Source organism: Corvus cornix, chromosome 4A, assembly GCF_000738735.6.
Source record: "Corvus cornix cornix isolate S_Up_H32 chromosome 4A, ASM73873v5, whole genome shotgun sequence".
Taxonomy (NCBI): domain Eukaryota; kingdom Metazoa; phylum Chordata; class Aves; order Passeriformes; family Corvidae; genus Corvus; species Corvus cornix.
This window is the reverse complement of record NC_047058.1, coordinates 11,938,722-11,955,398: the sequence shown is the minus strand read 5'-3', so window position 1 is coordinate 11,955,398 and position 16,677 is coordinate 11,938,722. Positions and strand designations below refer to the sequence as shown.

Here is a 16,677-nt window from a genome sequence, read left to right as displayed (position 1 = left end):
AGGAAGACTCATCTCTCTACTTTATGAGTCTCATCATGGTTCAATTGAGATGTTCAGAAACCACTGTGCCAATGTGCATCCCAATAATAAGGCAGCAACATCATAACCTTGTTTTCATTCATTTCAGGTTTACATCCCCCACACTTCTAGATATACCCACTGCATTTTTACAGCACTGGTCAAAGCATGGGTGTATGTTTCACACAGCTCACATTCCTCACATAGAGCACTAAGTGACCTTGCAAGCTTCCTCACTATTTTATCCAGTTATAAAAATCTTGGAATACAAAACTTGTTAAAAACTTTGTACCTTCAGTGCCTGCAGTCTAACTTGTTCCTCCTCCAGTGCCTGCTGCTTTTCTTTCTCATCCATCCGGCTGAATGACATTCCTGTATTGGCAAGTGTGGAAACAGCACTGGATAGGGCACTGGCTCTAAAAACAGCAATAATTTTAAAAAATGTTATTAAAAAAACCACAGTCAGGTATACATAATTTACAGCTTAATCATCAAGTGCCTTATCTAGTCATGTGTTATCCTCATTCCCAGTCACATCTTCCCTTACTGTCTGGTACATAAGAGCAGACATCCCAAAAACAGTTTGGTGACAAAGAGGCACGAGTACAGAGTCACTCCCTCGAGTTTCAGCAGGTAGGAACTGGAAAATGCAGAACACAGCAGTTGTCTTTTCTCTTTAAAGTTATCTAGACTAGACTGGAATGTTATTCAAATGGCTGAGGCACAGAAGGTTGTTTGTACACTATGTAACAGCAAAGAAACCACAGTAGTTATTGCCTATTTATTATATATATGAACAGAATACTGTGGCAGTGAACCCTTATATTCTTTAAAAAAAATCTGAGGAGAAAGACAGCAAACTGGGAAAGTAGCTCAGCCTGGTACATTTATCAATATTTACCAAGTTGCTGTGGGAGAATGTCTATGCCAAAAGAGATCTCTCATTATTCAGTCAGAAGTATTTTCATACATCCCAATACCGTATTTGACAGAAAGAATAACACAATTTCTTTTAGCACAACATATCTAAGCTAATTTGGCTGTTCTGAGGAGGGACTGAAGAACTTCTATGAGAAGTTCAAGATAAGTTCATGGTCTGAGAGGTAGACCATAAATATATAAAGATAAATAATAACAGTTTAGATAAATACCATCCTATCTTGGGTAAGAAGAGTATCAAAATCGAAACACCTTATCAATCTTACAAGTCAAAGGACTTTAAACAGGTAAAAGCGGACAAGAATAATATACAAGGTCTCAGCTCAGTTGTTTATTACAGCATAATCAGAAGTCTGTCTGAGACACAGGCAGACATACCTACATTTCAAATGTGGCTAAGCTATCAGACTCACTAGATATTTCACTTATATTTCTAGGAAGATACATTCAGAAGTGGATAAAAATCAAGAACACCACATGACTGAATTCTGAAAATTGTTAGAATGACAATGACAAATCTTAACTACGAGCATTGCTGTAATTCACTGGGTGCTCACCTGCTGGCAGCAGAGACTTCCTTTGTTTTCTTTCCCTCCACAGAAGCCAAATGCTGTTCCAGTGCCTCAAGCAAGCTGCTGGGTGCCTAAAATTGGAAGTATTTATAAAACACTGCTTCTATCAACACATCACTGTTTAGTACACAGATTAGTTTTCTCACCAACTAAAAACAAACAACCTCACACATCAGTAATTGTGCCTTTGGGTTTTGCTACCATCCTACACACCCAAATTCTATCTACTCAGTGATGGTTCTTTAAAAAGAGTGGGAACACAGAGGCACAAAGGAAGGATTCCCCCAGAGTGGCTCTGCTTCTGTGCATGCAAGTTAGATTCTTGGTTTTGGCAACAGCATTTGCTACGTTACAATTAACTGAATAACCAGAAATGATTAAGCACTACTCCTTTAAACTCACAGAAGTCCCAAAGCAAAGACCTGGCATTTTTGATCTACTTTCCTACGTAACAACAAAAACCCAATCACTCTCCATTCAAATATTTACAGTCAAAGGCTTGCAGTGGAAATGCCTGACAACAGCAGGATGTTAGGTTTGATAAAACAGGGAATCAAATTTAATCTGCTCCCAAGGACACTACTGCAGACTGAGTAGCTATTCAACATGTAACTGTATGATAAACCAACTCTATTACTCTAGTGAAATAAATTCTACTGCTGATTTAGATTAAGGGAATGTATTTCTAAAATTTAAATCTATTTGCCAGCTCAGTCCTCCTCACCTGGCAGGGTTTCAGAGACATTAAGCCTCTCTTACCACTTGCCAACTTTCAGCAGGTAGAACAGATATGACAGGCATTGTTTGGAGGAAAAACAAACTTGCCCTTGCTAGCCCTTCTGTACCAAAAGCTAGAACAAGACATTTCCTGGAAAGAGGAAAAATATTATTTACAGAATGCTTTGGCAGGCTCCCCTTTGAAATACTGAGCGCAATTCTAGCTTCCCAATTCAAGCTAGATGAGTCAAGAGATTAAAAAAAAAAAAAAAAGAAAAAAAAAAAAGGCAATTAGAATAATCCTATAAAACTGCTTGTCTTAAAATGAAGACCTGACCTTGTAACCTTGTATTTCTTAAGCAGAGCAAGGTAAGCTAAGACAGCGTAGTTCCCTCAACAACAGGTCATGAATAAATTCAGTGTTTGACCCAGACAGCTAAACCAGAAGGGGGACATTTAGAAATATCCTTTTGGAAAGGTATCAGGGACAAAAAAATCCCAAAAACCAACAAATCAACAAAAAAACAACAACCAAAAAACCAAAACAAACCCAACCAACCAAACTTCTCCATACTTTTGTCTTCCAGGAGGCACAATAGCATACAAAAGGCATTGCATGGCACAGCTACTCAGATAATCTTAGTAACAGGAGACCCTGCCGTAATTCCAGAAAGCTTTTCCTTGTCTTTTTTTTCTCCCAAAGCCACTCAAACTTATTTGTATGGAAATGCATATTCTGTAATTACTTTTTCTAAAACCCTCTGAACAACCCCCTCAACAACAAGAACTAAACCCAACAATCCAGTAACCTCCTGTGAACTTTCTCACTACTGCAGACATCCAACAAAATGTCAGACTTTGAGTGAACAGGGTAGTTTTATGTCAGGAAATATACCTGGGCTAATCCAGCCACTGACTTGAGAAAGGCTGTATTTCATGATTCACCTCCATTCCTCACCCCCAAAACACATGACAGAGTAACATCCATACAGAGGGAAACGACCCAGTTACATTCATGAAATACAGGAACAGCTATAAACAGAAAGCAACATCCCTGTGAACAGGGCACCTACAAAGGAAAATACTTTCTTCATAGAAACAGGCAAAAGTGGCAGTATTAAGAAATCCTAGCAAATCCTTTTGAAGTGGCACAAAATGGATGTACAATTATTCAACTCACATTAAATGCCATGAAATTTTCTGTCTAAGTGGAATGTTTAACAGCAGCACTGAAATTGCCAAAATGCACAGGATGCTGAGGTCTACCACCAGTTCAGAATTGCTTTTCTAATATAAGTGCACTTACAACAAAACAACTGAGATATTAGAAATAAAATGTTGTGGGCACAGTAGATATTAAGGATTTTGTCACTGAAAGTTTCAGGTAAAAACCACAGCAAAATGAAGTTAAATACCCCTATTCTCAGTAAATAAAAAACCCTCACCTGCTTTCAAAAGCCTTATAATGACCAAATTAAGTGGACAAGTGCACACTAACCCAGGAGGTATAAATAACTTCAGACTTGAGTATAATGTGATTAGCATAATACAGCCCGCAGTACTAATCAAAAGACAAAGTATGACACTAAGATCAAACACCAACAGAAAACATCAAACTACTGTGTTCAACCATTACCTGCTCTTACCCTGATGGTTTCAGTCACATATCTTTCCTACCACATAGGCAAGTTCTTAAAGTGATTAATATTAAATGCTAGGAGCAAGCATTAGATTTATACTTTGAAGCATGCATGGCTTCAGATGGAAATCATACTGGAGTCAGTAATGAACACCACCGACAATGGAAGTTTGTGACTTAGGTTTGATTTCCATATTAAAAAGACACTGATTAAGTTTACACAAATCTTCCTACTAGATATATTTTTCATGATTAACCCATGAAATTTTTAGTTTCTCACTGGCTGCACTTCAACAGCTCCAGTAATTGAGCTCTAAGGCACTGCAGTTTATGCCCGAGTCTCCTGGGGCTGTTTATTCCACTCAGCAGGTTACTCCATGCTAAAGAAAAAAGCCAAACACTCTGCTCTGTTGGGTTGGCCCTAGGTGAGAAATGAAACATCCCTATAAACTGAAGGGACTCACAAAGAATAACCTTGTTGACCTCCGTGGACTATCAGTGTTTCCTGTTCACCCGGTCAAACCATTTTCTCACCTCCCTTCTGCCCCTCAGTTTATCCTCATTGGAAGGTGTTTCCCTGCATTCCACCTTTCAGACTGAGTTTTCCAGCACACAACCTGCATTGTGCATGACCCTCATACTACTGAGTAATATCAAAGCCAGCATGATATAGAAACATCAAATTTATTCTTCAGACTTTAAGGGACAGAAAAAAATTTCAACTGAACCAGCTCACTGTCATTAAGTTACAGTGAAATAGGTTTTCCTCTAGGTATGGCAAGATACTTCTGGCTTACCTGCCATGGAATCCCCTGTGATAAAAACCAGAAGTTCTTGAAAAGTATTCTTTTCTGTGAGTTTTATTGCTTTAAAAATCAAAACATCTCATTAAGAGCTGCAAAGCATAAGGATTGATTACATTTAATGCATGTGAGAAGCTACTTCACTTATTTCCCATCTATAAATACATAGAAGAGAATACAGTCTTGAGAAGAATGATTACTATGGTACACACCAACCTTTAAAAACACAAAGAACAACGTAATTGGGTTAATCAATAAGCAATGTACACTGACCTGAGTAAGATCTGGAATGTCACCCTGATCAATTCCAACTTGCTGGGTTTACAAAAAAAGAAGAAAAAAAAAGTACGTTACTACATGCAGTGGCAATGGAACTAAAACCCAGCAGTGTCCGAATGTGACATAGAAGCTAGCGTATTAAAAAGGGATATTCATAATTTTTTGAACTGGTACAAGTTTCACTAGGAACACACCTTAGAAGTCACAAAGACATTAAAATGCATCTCAAGGCAAACTCAGCTTTTCATCTAGCCTAATTTCCATGCAGAAAAGCCTACTAAAAGCATTAGAAACAGCTACACCGCTTACTGAAACTACTTCATTTTTTAGCACTTACAGTACAGGAGAGCCCTATAAATATCTTTAAATAGCCTGTAACATATAGTTTATACGTTCTGGAGCATCCACAACATTTATAATAATACTTCAGAAAGCTTTCTGTGGTCTGGCTAATAAAAAGGATACCCCAGAATCCCACCCCATGTTAATAAGCATATACAATCTTTAAAATACCTAATCTCTAGAATACTTCCTTTTATAGTGAAGTTAAACAAACAATCTGTTTAAAGGTGTTTTTATGAATATTGATACTGTACCAATACAGACAGCTAAATTATATCCTTTCCATACATGTAGATTTATTTACCTCTGCTACTTTGAGGAACTCTGACAAATTGGTCATTCTGGCTAGAAATTTTTTGTAAATATCCAAGCCTTCTTTGCACTGGTTCTTCTTCATATCAAAATATCTTTCTGAGGATGCAAATAGAACTCTTGTAAGATAATACCCTCCCCAGCAAAAAGTTGACACTGTATTATAGAAGTTAATTTGAGACAAGCTACAGTAAGAGAACAGACAGGAGTAACTCAAAGCTATTCAGATTTTCAAGCTTACATGAATACCTGAAACCTTTTGTAGTAAGTCAGTCAATACAAAACCACAGATTTTTCTGTTTCAGTGTATTACATGATAACGCAAAAATTTATTAAACATGGATGTGAATCAGTGCAAATTGTTAAATTAGGTATTATGGTGAATATTTTCAGAAAGTCAGCTCATTAGCTGGCAATGAGACAAATGATCTTATCATTTGAAAATATTCCTGGTATTTATTTACCTTTTTAGACCTTGTATCAATATATTTTGATACTGAAGTGGCTACATATACTGAACTGACCTACCAAAAGGAGCATCAACCACATCCATCACTTCTTATGGTTTTGCCCTATATACTTACAAATACGTAACTGAGTAAAAACTAATGGATGAACAGAACAAACTGATCATTTCATTCATAAATTTGCTTAAATAGGAATGAAAAAGCTTTGTTAAGAGCTTATCACCCTTCTACAAAAACTCCTACATTTCATCTAATCAGCTCAGGCAGATTCAGGTACCAGTCAAAGGTGACAAGTCAAGCTTTAAAGAAAGTACAGGAAAACAGAATTCAGCTATACTGTGAGTAAATTAAATACTCAAAACACCATGTATCTCACTAAACCTTTACAGTCCAATTGCAAAGGTTATCCATTGCACTTTTATGGTATCTTTGTTCCAGTCTCACCAGTCATCCTCTCATTTCACTTTCTGTTTCAACATGTATTCTTCCAGGTAGAAGTGGATGTGTAAGCCTATGCTCCTGGTCACTAAAACTAAGACAGGCTTCATTTAACAGCAATAGAGCAGAGACAATTTATTAGGAAACTGCAGTCAGAAATTGCCTATGTTGTTTAGTTTTCTCAGTATCTTTCACAAAAATTCAAAAGCTAGAAAAATTCTCACATACCTAAAAGATTAATAATCCCCTCATTGTATGCTGCAAAAAGTCTAATGGAATCTTTAAAGAGGAGCATAAAGGCAGCATTTATAACACCATTTGTTAGTTCATTTGGATTTGCCTGTGTAGAAAGCAATGAGAAAGTAAATTAGTATTTAACAAAATAATAAAACTCTCACTTCAAAATGAGAGAGTGTTACTTAACATTGAGCTTAAAGTACTTACATCAAAATCAAGGAGTGCATCAAGCTGGTTCTGTATGATTGGAAGGGTTTTCAGAAGCTTTTCAGGATTCATAGTTCTCATCACTCCATCTATCCTACAGAGTAAAAGACACACATTTACAAGATACAGAGACCTCAGCACACATTGTGTTGTTGCAACAGTACAATATTGCTTCAAAGTGCCAAAAGAACAGCATTCTATGACAAGCTCAAGAACAACTGTGTTCCCCCTCCTCCCGCCCCTGCCATAGGAAAAAGATCAAACAGAAGCAGCAGCAGTAGCCTTACCCTCTTTTCATTTTGGTGAAGTCAACTGCTACAAGTCTATATGAAAGTGCTTTTTCATTCAAGTATCTGCTGTATCGCCTAATGAAGGTAGACATATCATAGCCTAAAAGTTAAGCATTTATAAGTTAGACATTTTGAAGGGGTACTGTTTTTCAGCTCTTTTCAAGACCTGTTCTCCTACTAGCCTATTTTACATTAAAAGTACTTCCTAGGCACTTTCCAGAGTCTTGAGATGCGATGTTAGTTTCTTCCCAAGTTGCTAAGATTAGGAAAGCAATTGTTGCAATTATGAGAATAAACACCTGAACACATTAAAATATTAGACAAGAACCAAGCATAAAAGATTAGGCAAGCATCAAGCAGTTCTTGTTAAGATGTTCTTGAAATCAGAACAAAAATATATTCCTAGTAAAATGCTGAAGAGTTTGGTAACTTATCTGCCATCCCTCAAAACCCACATAAAGACCTAAAAATGTTTTCTACCATTAGGAAGTAATTAAAGGACTTATCAGAGATTTGAAGAAGCTCTCCCTAATTACAAGCACAACCTAGTTACCATTCCATGCACCTTAACAGTAAATATTTACTCCTGAGGCTTTAAAATGCAACAACAAAAGTTATTATTGTGCTGACAATTCATCAGGTTTACTCTAATGAGCATCAAGAGTTCACTTAGCAAAATTTACAGCTGTGTGAGCAATGCTACATACATTACAAACAGATTTCTAGCACTCACCTAGGTAACTCAGAATCTCACTTTCCCTGTGTCTATATTCTTCTCTGGACATTCTTTGGTGTCTCATGCAATAGAACTCAAAATAGCCTTCCATTTAAATGTCATTTGGCTCCTAGTGTGCATCAATACATGTACCATCACAGAGAAAAAAGGAGTAGTTATTTCCTTCAGTGAAAGATCCTTACCCTGCATGGCACTTTTGTCCAGGTAGTTATTTAAGTTGAACAAAGTGTTCCGGGATGCAAGATACTGGATAAAGCGCTGTTGGTGAAGAAAAAGTTGATGATTTCATTGTTGTGGGAGTCAAAATATAGAAGCATATTACAAGCAAACTACATTTACCTTGTAACTGTTTCTAGTAATCTCTATCAACAATAAAAATTAGTTAAAAGGGAAAAATTTGGAGGAAAACCTGAAAATACTTATAGCAAAGCCTCTTAAGCCCAAAACTCCATTTGGCAAAAATATAAATTTAAACTAAACAAAGAGACATCACTGCCCATGAATAAAATACAAATAATCCTAGAGGAAGCTGCTTAGTTAACTTTGTACTTTAAAACAGACAAGCTAGAAAACACAAAACAAAAATACTACTTGCATTATCCAAGCTCCTGAAGTTTGACACAGCTCTAAGTGCTGTAGTGTGAAGAGCACACTATGTTTTACAGGTCATTTCAAACAAGTTCATAGAGCTTTGCAGAGAGGAGGATCACCAAGCTTTCCCAGCAGTTTAATGGCTGGAAGGCACTTTTAAGAATCATCACTTCAATATTACCAGTAGTCAACAATCATTTCTTAGGTCAGTGACCACACACAGGTTCAGGACTGCCACCTGACCAAAGTTTAGCTTTTAAGATAAGGCTTGTGCAAGAGAGGCTACATTTCTAACACCACATTATTGGCTAGGAAGCTTTTAAAAAATTGTGATGAAAAAAATTAAGTGAATTAAATGCAGTAGAAAGATGTTTCAGAGGAATGTTAACAGCAACAACATATGAAGACTCAACCCATTAGATGATGTCTTGCAAGATCAAATATTCTAGTCACCATATTCCTCTCCCCTTTAGCAAGTATTCTTTCTTATCTGTTATTAGGTTGGCTGCACATTTATGGAGTGCTAACAAGACTTCTGCTGTGCTCTTACTGATAAGTGCTACCCTAATGAAGTAAAGCTCATCAGAAGTTTTTCAAGTCTTTATTCTAGAAAGGTCACTCATTCCCTCACAGACCAACCAAGATAGCTGCAGGTAAATTGGAAACACTGATATATTTTGGTATTGAAATCATGAAGAAATATTTTTTTTTCCCCCTCTGGACAAATACTTTAGAGCCATCAGCAGAGGAAAAACAAAATCTTTGAAAAACTGAAGTACATATCTAATGCTTTACAGACTGACACAATTTTTTAAAAGCTGTCAAGGAGACTTTAAAAGAACGAATCATGTCTTACCTCATTTCCATACATCATGAGGTGGTGTGTTGTAATTAGAGCTTTGAACACTACAACCCAGCTACTGTTTGCAGTTCTCTCAAAGAGTGTATCTGCCAACTGTGGAATATTCACATTCATTTCATTTGTGCACTGTATTAGATCTAAATTAAAGGGGAAAAGAATTAAAGCATTACAATGAGTTACATGCTCAGAGGATCAACATGTTATTTTGTGTTTTTTACACTGAGAATTCTTACTGGAAGCATTAACTTCAGTTCCTTGTTTAAGAAATAATTGAGCTCCTTTACCCTCCTTACTCAGATTCACTGCATTTTACTGAAAGACTCCATGTATGAACTTCAAAGATATTTCAATAATTTTACCAAGTCCCAATATCTCTTATATTATCAATAAATAACCTGTTCCATTAGATACACAAGGGAGCCCAAATTAGTCTCTGAAAGCCAATGTAAGCAACCTTCTGGATGCTCAATGCCTGAGGCCACTCAATCTAGCAAAAAGAGTGAAAATCTGAGAAGCAAGGAAGAGCTGAGACATCCCAACCTCGTGAGATCAACAGGCAGCACAAGCCTGCCACTCTGACCTACGCCTGAGTACTTACACATGATGGCAAATGAGATGCTACAAATCTGTAAAATAAGCCTCTTTTCTGTAAGAATTAAGAGCAAGAATTTGCATCTATCCACCCTTCCACTTAGCTTAAAAAACGCCTGGTCACAAGCCTACTGAATAGTTTGCGGTGGATCATGGTGGGTCTCAGGCTTTCATATAAAAAAGCCCTTTGTGTCCTAGACTGACAGTAAACTCAATAGTAGAACATTAACTTGGGAGGTCAGAGACAGAGAGGTTCAAGACTCTGCCTGAAATTTGGTACAAAACCAGAACAGGCTCCAGCAGACACATGGGAAGAGCACTTGCCTGAGAAGGCTAAAGAAGGTACTGGCTGAGAAAAGAGCAGAGAACTGAATCCAGGACTACTCTAAACCCCTCAAGACATGCACACCAGACGTTTATTTCTCTCTCTGTGCTAAATTTGGCTCAGGTGTGATCAAAGTACACCCTAAGGACTGGGCAAAGCCAGTAAAACAAACATCTGGTTTGAAAAGCTTCCTTTGTGACCTCTCATTTAAGCTGAGCTTGTGAGCAGCCCGTTGGCAGCAGAGCCCATTGCTGTTTGTGGGACTTGGCTGGTAAGGACCCGAAGAAGGGCAGGTGCCTGGGAAGCCAGGCAGCAACTGAATTCCAAGGTGTTGGCACCACTGAAACAGCCAACTCCTCTGCCTTGGAAGCAGCACGGAGGACAGACCGTGTCATCGTAAGCAATTTAAATGTGAACTTAGAACTCACACATCGATAGTTTAGGACAAAGTATTTCACAGAAATACTGCATTTAGGATTTTTATCTTTCTAGTGCACAGCGTATATTACAGATGTACCTTAATTAAAGATCAGTTTATTAAGAACAAAATCCTTTGATTAAGGATCACTGTTTAAAATAGTTTAATAACCAGAGTAATTTTAACAGAGTAAAGAATTTTAGATAGTATCTCATGAAGGCAAAAAGCTATAAAATGCAAGTTGTAGTAAAGTTACTAATTTCATTCAGGTGTCAGAAGTTTCCAAGTATGTACAAAATGTGGAAGCTGGGATGAAAACTTTCGCTCATTATCAACACACAAAAATGCTGAAATAACTGCACAAAAAGAAGAGCACTGGAAAGAAGCTTTAAGCAAGCTGTACATCAAAACGTTATTGCTGAGTAGTATTCAAATAGTTCAATACTTACAAATGTGAAGTTTCTCAAAACCCATGTAATTTTTTAGCTACTTCTCCCTACTCATGGCTATATCATCATATGTTCTGTCAAATTAAGAAGTACTTTAACCTAGAAGTCCAAACAGTTCACAGGCAATTATTGCCCCATATAATGAAGCAAGTCCCAATCCCAGAATTTATACATAGAAAAAATACTAAATTGTAATTCAACAGCCTCATCAACTGAATGAGGATTTTGTTACGACATTTCTAAGTAGTTCTCTCAAAATACACTAAGGCAACTAAGTCTTCCTAAATCCAATCAGTTTATAATCAAGTATTATAGAGATACATGGAAAATACTGAGCAGTGTCTAAGAGCAGCAGCTGATGTGTCTGTACCCAGCACAGAAATGTTACAGGACTATTACAAGTCCTACTCTTAGTTTATAAAAACCAACCAAGCAACAAAAAAAACCCAACCAACAAAAATCCCACAAACTCTATAAAATGTGATACCTATAACACTAGGTAACAGTTAAAGAAATTCCATTGATCTGCTGAGGTCAATGACTACACAGCCTGTCAAAAATATTAATTCAGCACAAAATCCTTTTCCTTCACATAAGCAGTAAGCAAGTCAAATTTTTCACTGAAGATTTTTCAATATTAAACGTGCTTATTAAATAACGGATGAAAGGAAGGAAGATCCAGGCTAAAACCTAAAATCTTGCTGCTCTCCAGTCAAGCTAGCCAAGCTATTTTCATTCATATTTTGCCAGCGCTCTCCAGAGAGATTTCAGTCCTGTCACCTTCCCTCAAGCTAAGGTCTCCCAGCAGATGTTCCAGCAGACGCCAAGATGATGCTAACACTGGGAGATCCTTTGCACGTTCTAATGTCTGCGACTGCTATTGAGTGTTCTTACAGTGCTGCTCGGGCACAATGTGACAGGAATCCTACTGTTAGCACCTGCATCCAATGCTCTAACTCGTGAACCCTCCTTAAGCCCCACATTCATAAAACAGACAAAACATTTTTTTGGCTTATGCCAGGAAAAAGGTTTACTTCCACAAGAAGCCATGCAGATGTCTTCTGTCAAGTGACAGTAACAGAGTGGAGCTGACAGAGCTCTGCTGTATTTGAGAAGCTCTCGTTATTGTTTGATTCTCAAGTGTGGGCACTTCTGTGGAAGTGCTAGTAAGTTTTTAGCAAGTGCTACTGGCTTCTGTAAGATACATGTCTGTCCATTTCAAAAGGCAACCAAAATGAAATACTTCACATAGGCAGGGCCACTGGGAGTCTAATTCAAGCTGTGACTGAGGTTCGAGGGCCTGAGTGAGCTGCCAGTCCCATGCACTCGAGACACGCACTGAAGACAACACCCACAGGCTGCCCTGAAGACAATTTTTACAGGGGGTAGTCAGAACAGCATGGTCTTTCATTCCAAAATCTCCTTCAACACCCTAACAAATAAGCCACAGTTACCAATACTGAAGAACACATGCTTAGACAAACAAAACGTCTCTAAAATACTAAACAAAGCAAAAAATCTCAGTGCATTTTTTAAGACAAAACTAGACTTTCTTAAGAGTGTGTTGCAAAAGCACAAGTTTAAAAATAAGGCTACTTCAAGCCCTCAATAAGGCTACTTGGGGTATTTTTTTAAATTACTGTTTTACAACTAGTAATAAAAATAAAGCTGGCATTACGTTTTAATTCTGCAATTGAGACACATAAAAAGAAAAGTGCCCCTTCTCTAATATGATTCTTCTAAGCCTGCAACAGGAGTATCTATATAGAGACAACTGTAGGGATCTATTACAGCTGGTAGCACAGAAGGAAAAGGCTATTATCCCCATACATCTGGAAGTAAAAAGGAACACATGCACCTGAGAGACTGACAGCTGGGCAACAGTAACATGGATGTTGGCAGCAAAAATTGGAATGAAATGCATAGGGTGAGTGATGCTCATTTTCTTATCGCAGTACTTACATAAACACTTCACCACTCAAAGCATTTTGCCAATTACCCAGAGGAATCATTTCAACTGCAAGTGAAACTGTGGTGCTATTTCTAGAATGGAATTTAGAAACATGTTAACATCACACAGGAAAAAAAAAGGAAAAAGAAAAGAAAAAAAAATTGAAAAAAATTGAACAGCTTTAAACCAGAAGAGTACCATAGGGGCTTCCAAGCAGCCTGGAAGAGCTGTGGAAATCTTACTGCCTAGAAGAGTACTGAGTATTTCTTTTCCACAACTCATCTGAAATACTGGCACATCATCTATGAAGCTATATAGCTCTTCAGAGAACAGCATGCATAAATCCAGATATTAAAAACAAAATAAAATATACATATATCAGGTTTTTGGAAAATTCTCAGCCAGGCACAAACAAAAACTGACATACTTTTCAACTTTTAAGTAACAGGAAAAATAATAATTTCCTTGAGTCAGGAATCTCTCTCCAGAGAGCTGTACATACATAAGTTAAAGGCAACCATAGAGGTTTAATATGAATGTATTTCTTCCATTTTGGAAGCTGAACTGAAGGACTGAAGCTGCTCTAAGACAGATGTAAGAATTAAGACGATTGTCCTCAGCCCCAGCAATCTTAAAAAAAAAAATACATTTTCTTCTAGAAAGTTGCATCATAAATGGCACATTACAAAAATGTAGAACATCAGAGCCACTTCAGCCAATTTTCTAAATGTTAGCCAAGGAATGCAACCAGTTTTGCTGGAAGACTTAAAAGATAGCACTCAACTGTTACAAACATTGCTATGCCAATGTGCTCTTGTAGTGCACATTTGAGAGCAATCTTTAAGCTTCAGTTAAATAATAACAGCTAAATCTGAATTTTGAGTTACTTTACCAGAAGCAAAGCAATTCAGCTATTCTGCTCCACTCCCCCACTAAACAAGGATACAGGACAGACAGCCCATAATGTTTTTTTTTAAAAGCTATATACAACCCCCATATATAGATTCCAACAATATTACCTATTTTTTTTGTTCAAGTTAAATTTCCTCAATTTTTGTACTGAAAAACTTCACAAATTGCTAAAGAACTTCAAGTTAATGACAGCCACTAGTCTGTGTAAAGAGTTCAAGAAACTGCCTTTGTCCTGTATCACAGCTTACACATCTCTGCAAGAATCACACTGCATCACCACTCACTTGACAGTCAAAAAGCTCTGGCTGCCAAAAGAAAGAATGGGCAGTACCAGAATTACAGTGCCAGAATTACCACTACTTAGAAGGTTTCCAAAGCTTGTATACATATGGAAGTTCTAAGTCTTGATTAGCAACATTAACTACCTTCCCCACCCCTGCATTTCTTAAGTGGGCTGTATACAAGTTAAACAGGAGCTGTTTTTTCATTACTGTGTTAATTTAAAAGTTTAAGCTGCAATTAATTTAGGGGTTTGTTTTTTCCAAGTTTTGGTCTACACACAAGTCTACTCTTCCAGTTACCAGCTTGGCTACAGCTTTAACTTATTCTTTTTTCTTGTGACTCTTCAGTATTAGACAAGAGCAGGTTTGCCTCCAAAAGCGTAACAGCCCCACTCTGCTGCAAACCACACTCAGAAGGCTGAGGGAAGTGAGCGGACCCACACTAGGAAAGAAGAGACAAGACGTTCAGGTGCTCCACTAAGAGGAATGATCAGTCTCTATATAGCTTATTATATTATCCAAAAATATTACAAAATACTACAGAAATAGATCTGCTGACTTATTTAGGACACTGTGACCTACTTTGAAAGGTAAATCCCCAAGTATTCCCACTGACATTGCTTAGATTTTTGGGGTTGTTTTTTTTGTGGGTGTTTTTTCACTCTTAAAGTAAAATATGACTATACTACTCAGCAATTAGTAGTCAGACAAACCCCAAGACTCTTAAATACGAGTTCAGACACTGCATATGTAACATATTTCTATAAAAACCTATATTGTAATACCCCAGTTTTTCTTACTGAGGAAACTTGGCAGTAAGGGGATTTTAAGAATTAATCTGAACAGAGAGCACAAATTGATACTCCTCCACAATCTCTGATACAACTACAGCAACTCTCAAAAAAATGTTCCTGGTAAAGCTTTTTCCTGAGCAGCAATTACAAATAATACCAGATGGTGTAGCATTTTGAATGACACACACACGTAGTGACCAGAGTACAACTACCAGAGTTTCACATTAAATCCAAGCTATGTTTTCCTTCATAATGTACTTAAATTGGGAACTACTTGCACTGTATCTTGGAAGAACATACTCTGTGATTTTTTTCCCCAGAGATTACAGTATTTCATGTCTACCTGCTCGCATTTAATACAAGTAAGTCTTGTGTACAAGTGACAAAATAAGAAGTGCCACTCAAAGGGCTGCAGATCTTTGAAAAGCAGTGTCTAGGTATGCTTGATGAAGACACCAGCATGTTCATTGGGATTTTTTTAACCCCTTACCGTCATATTTAAGGTACCGTATTTCACATCTTTTTTTCCCTACCCCACCAAATCATTCCTCAGATACCAAGTCACAACAAGATTTTTGTCTGTCTTAGGTCAAAGTCTGAGCAAATGAATCACACCAGAAAACAGAACTTATCTGGCACAGAAAGGGACCTTCAGGAGACTGACTGACAGCTCTAAACAGACTGGGATCAAAAGAAACTTGTTAGTCAAAAGGCAATCTCAGTTTATGATATTCTCAAGTTAAGAATTGTTCCATGTTTCCATTTTCTTCTTTTCTAAGGGTGACTTATAGTAGATGACATTATTTCAATAATATCTTCAAATAACACACTACACCTCTTTTAGGATTCAGCAGCTTTCAAACTATTGAGCAAACTGTAACCACTTTCTGGCTTCCTGTTATGTTGCCTTTTCTGGACTCAGGAGTTACCTCATTAACTTGTACCACTGGCAGAACACAAGACCAGTAGAAATAAGGTAACTTTAGAAAGGTATCTTTAAAAAAGAAATTGTCAGTTACCCAGTTTTAAGGCTTTTAATTTCAACACAATAGCTGCAATATTTGCTACTGTAGCTGGATCCCACCCATTCAAATCAGTAACAAGTGAAATACATATTTGGCTGGTTTTAACTGTTTGATCCACACTGAAAGCTCTCACACAGGCCAGTATGAGCAGACCAGTGTCACAGGGTCACACATCCCAACTATCCTCAAACAATATAACCCAGAACGCTTCTGCTGAGAGTCTGAACAGCAGCTCCTTTAGTACCATCAACTTGTACGAATCGTGCAAAACTACCAGCCTGTCTTAGAAGAAACCAGCAAAAGGCTTCACGCCTTTTTTCCTCTCCTTAATGGAAACACACACACACACTTAATCTCGCTTTTACGCGCTGGGGAGCGGGTGTGCTACAGAACGTACAAGGTTTGTGCACTTACGAGCAGTCAGACAGGAACTCCAACTGCTACCCTATTACTAAAGCCTGTAGGCAAGCAACACCACCGGT

At 37.5% G+C, this 16,677-nt stretch overlaps 1 protein-coding gene across 9 annotated transcripts in view; it reads right to left on the bottom strand.

Annotated features, from left to right (window-relative positions):
* The window catches only part of LOC104694446 (phosphatidylinositol-binding clathrin assembly protein-like), a 29,274-nt gene that overhangs the window by 11,551 nt on the left and 1,046 nt on the right, over positions 1–16,677 (bottom strand). For all 9 annotated transcript variants that reach the window (XM_039571861.1, XM_039571862.1, XM_039571860.1 and 6 more), the window contains exons 2-10: positions 9,444–9,586; positions 8,179–8,254; positions 7,258–7,360; positions 6,971–7,064; positions 6,755–6,866; positions 5,614–5,720; positions 4,962–5,003; positions 1,515–1,600; positions 311–434 (exon numbers count right to left, since the gene is read on the bottom strand). In XM_039571861.1, the coding sequence (XP_039427795.1) occupies positions 311–434; positions 1,515–1,600; positions 4,962–5,003; positions 5,614–5,720; positions 6,755–6,866; positions 6,971–7,064; positions 7,258–7,360; positions 8,179–8,254; positions 9,444–9,586 (887 nt within the window). The remainder of the gene's footprint in view (positions 1–310; positions 435–1,514; positions 1,601–4,961; positions 5,004–5,613; positions 5,721–6,754; positions 6,867–6,970; positions 7,065–7,257; positions 7,361–8,178; positions 8,255–9,443; positions 9,587–16,677) is intronic.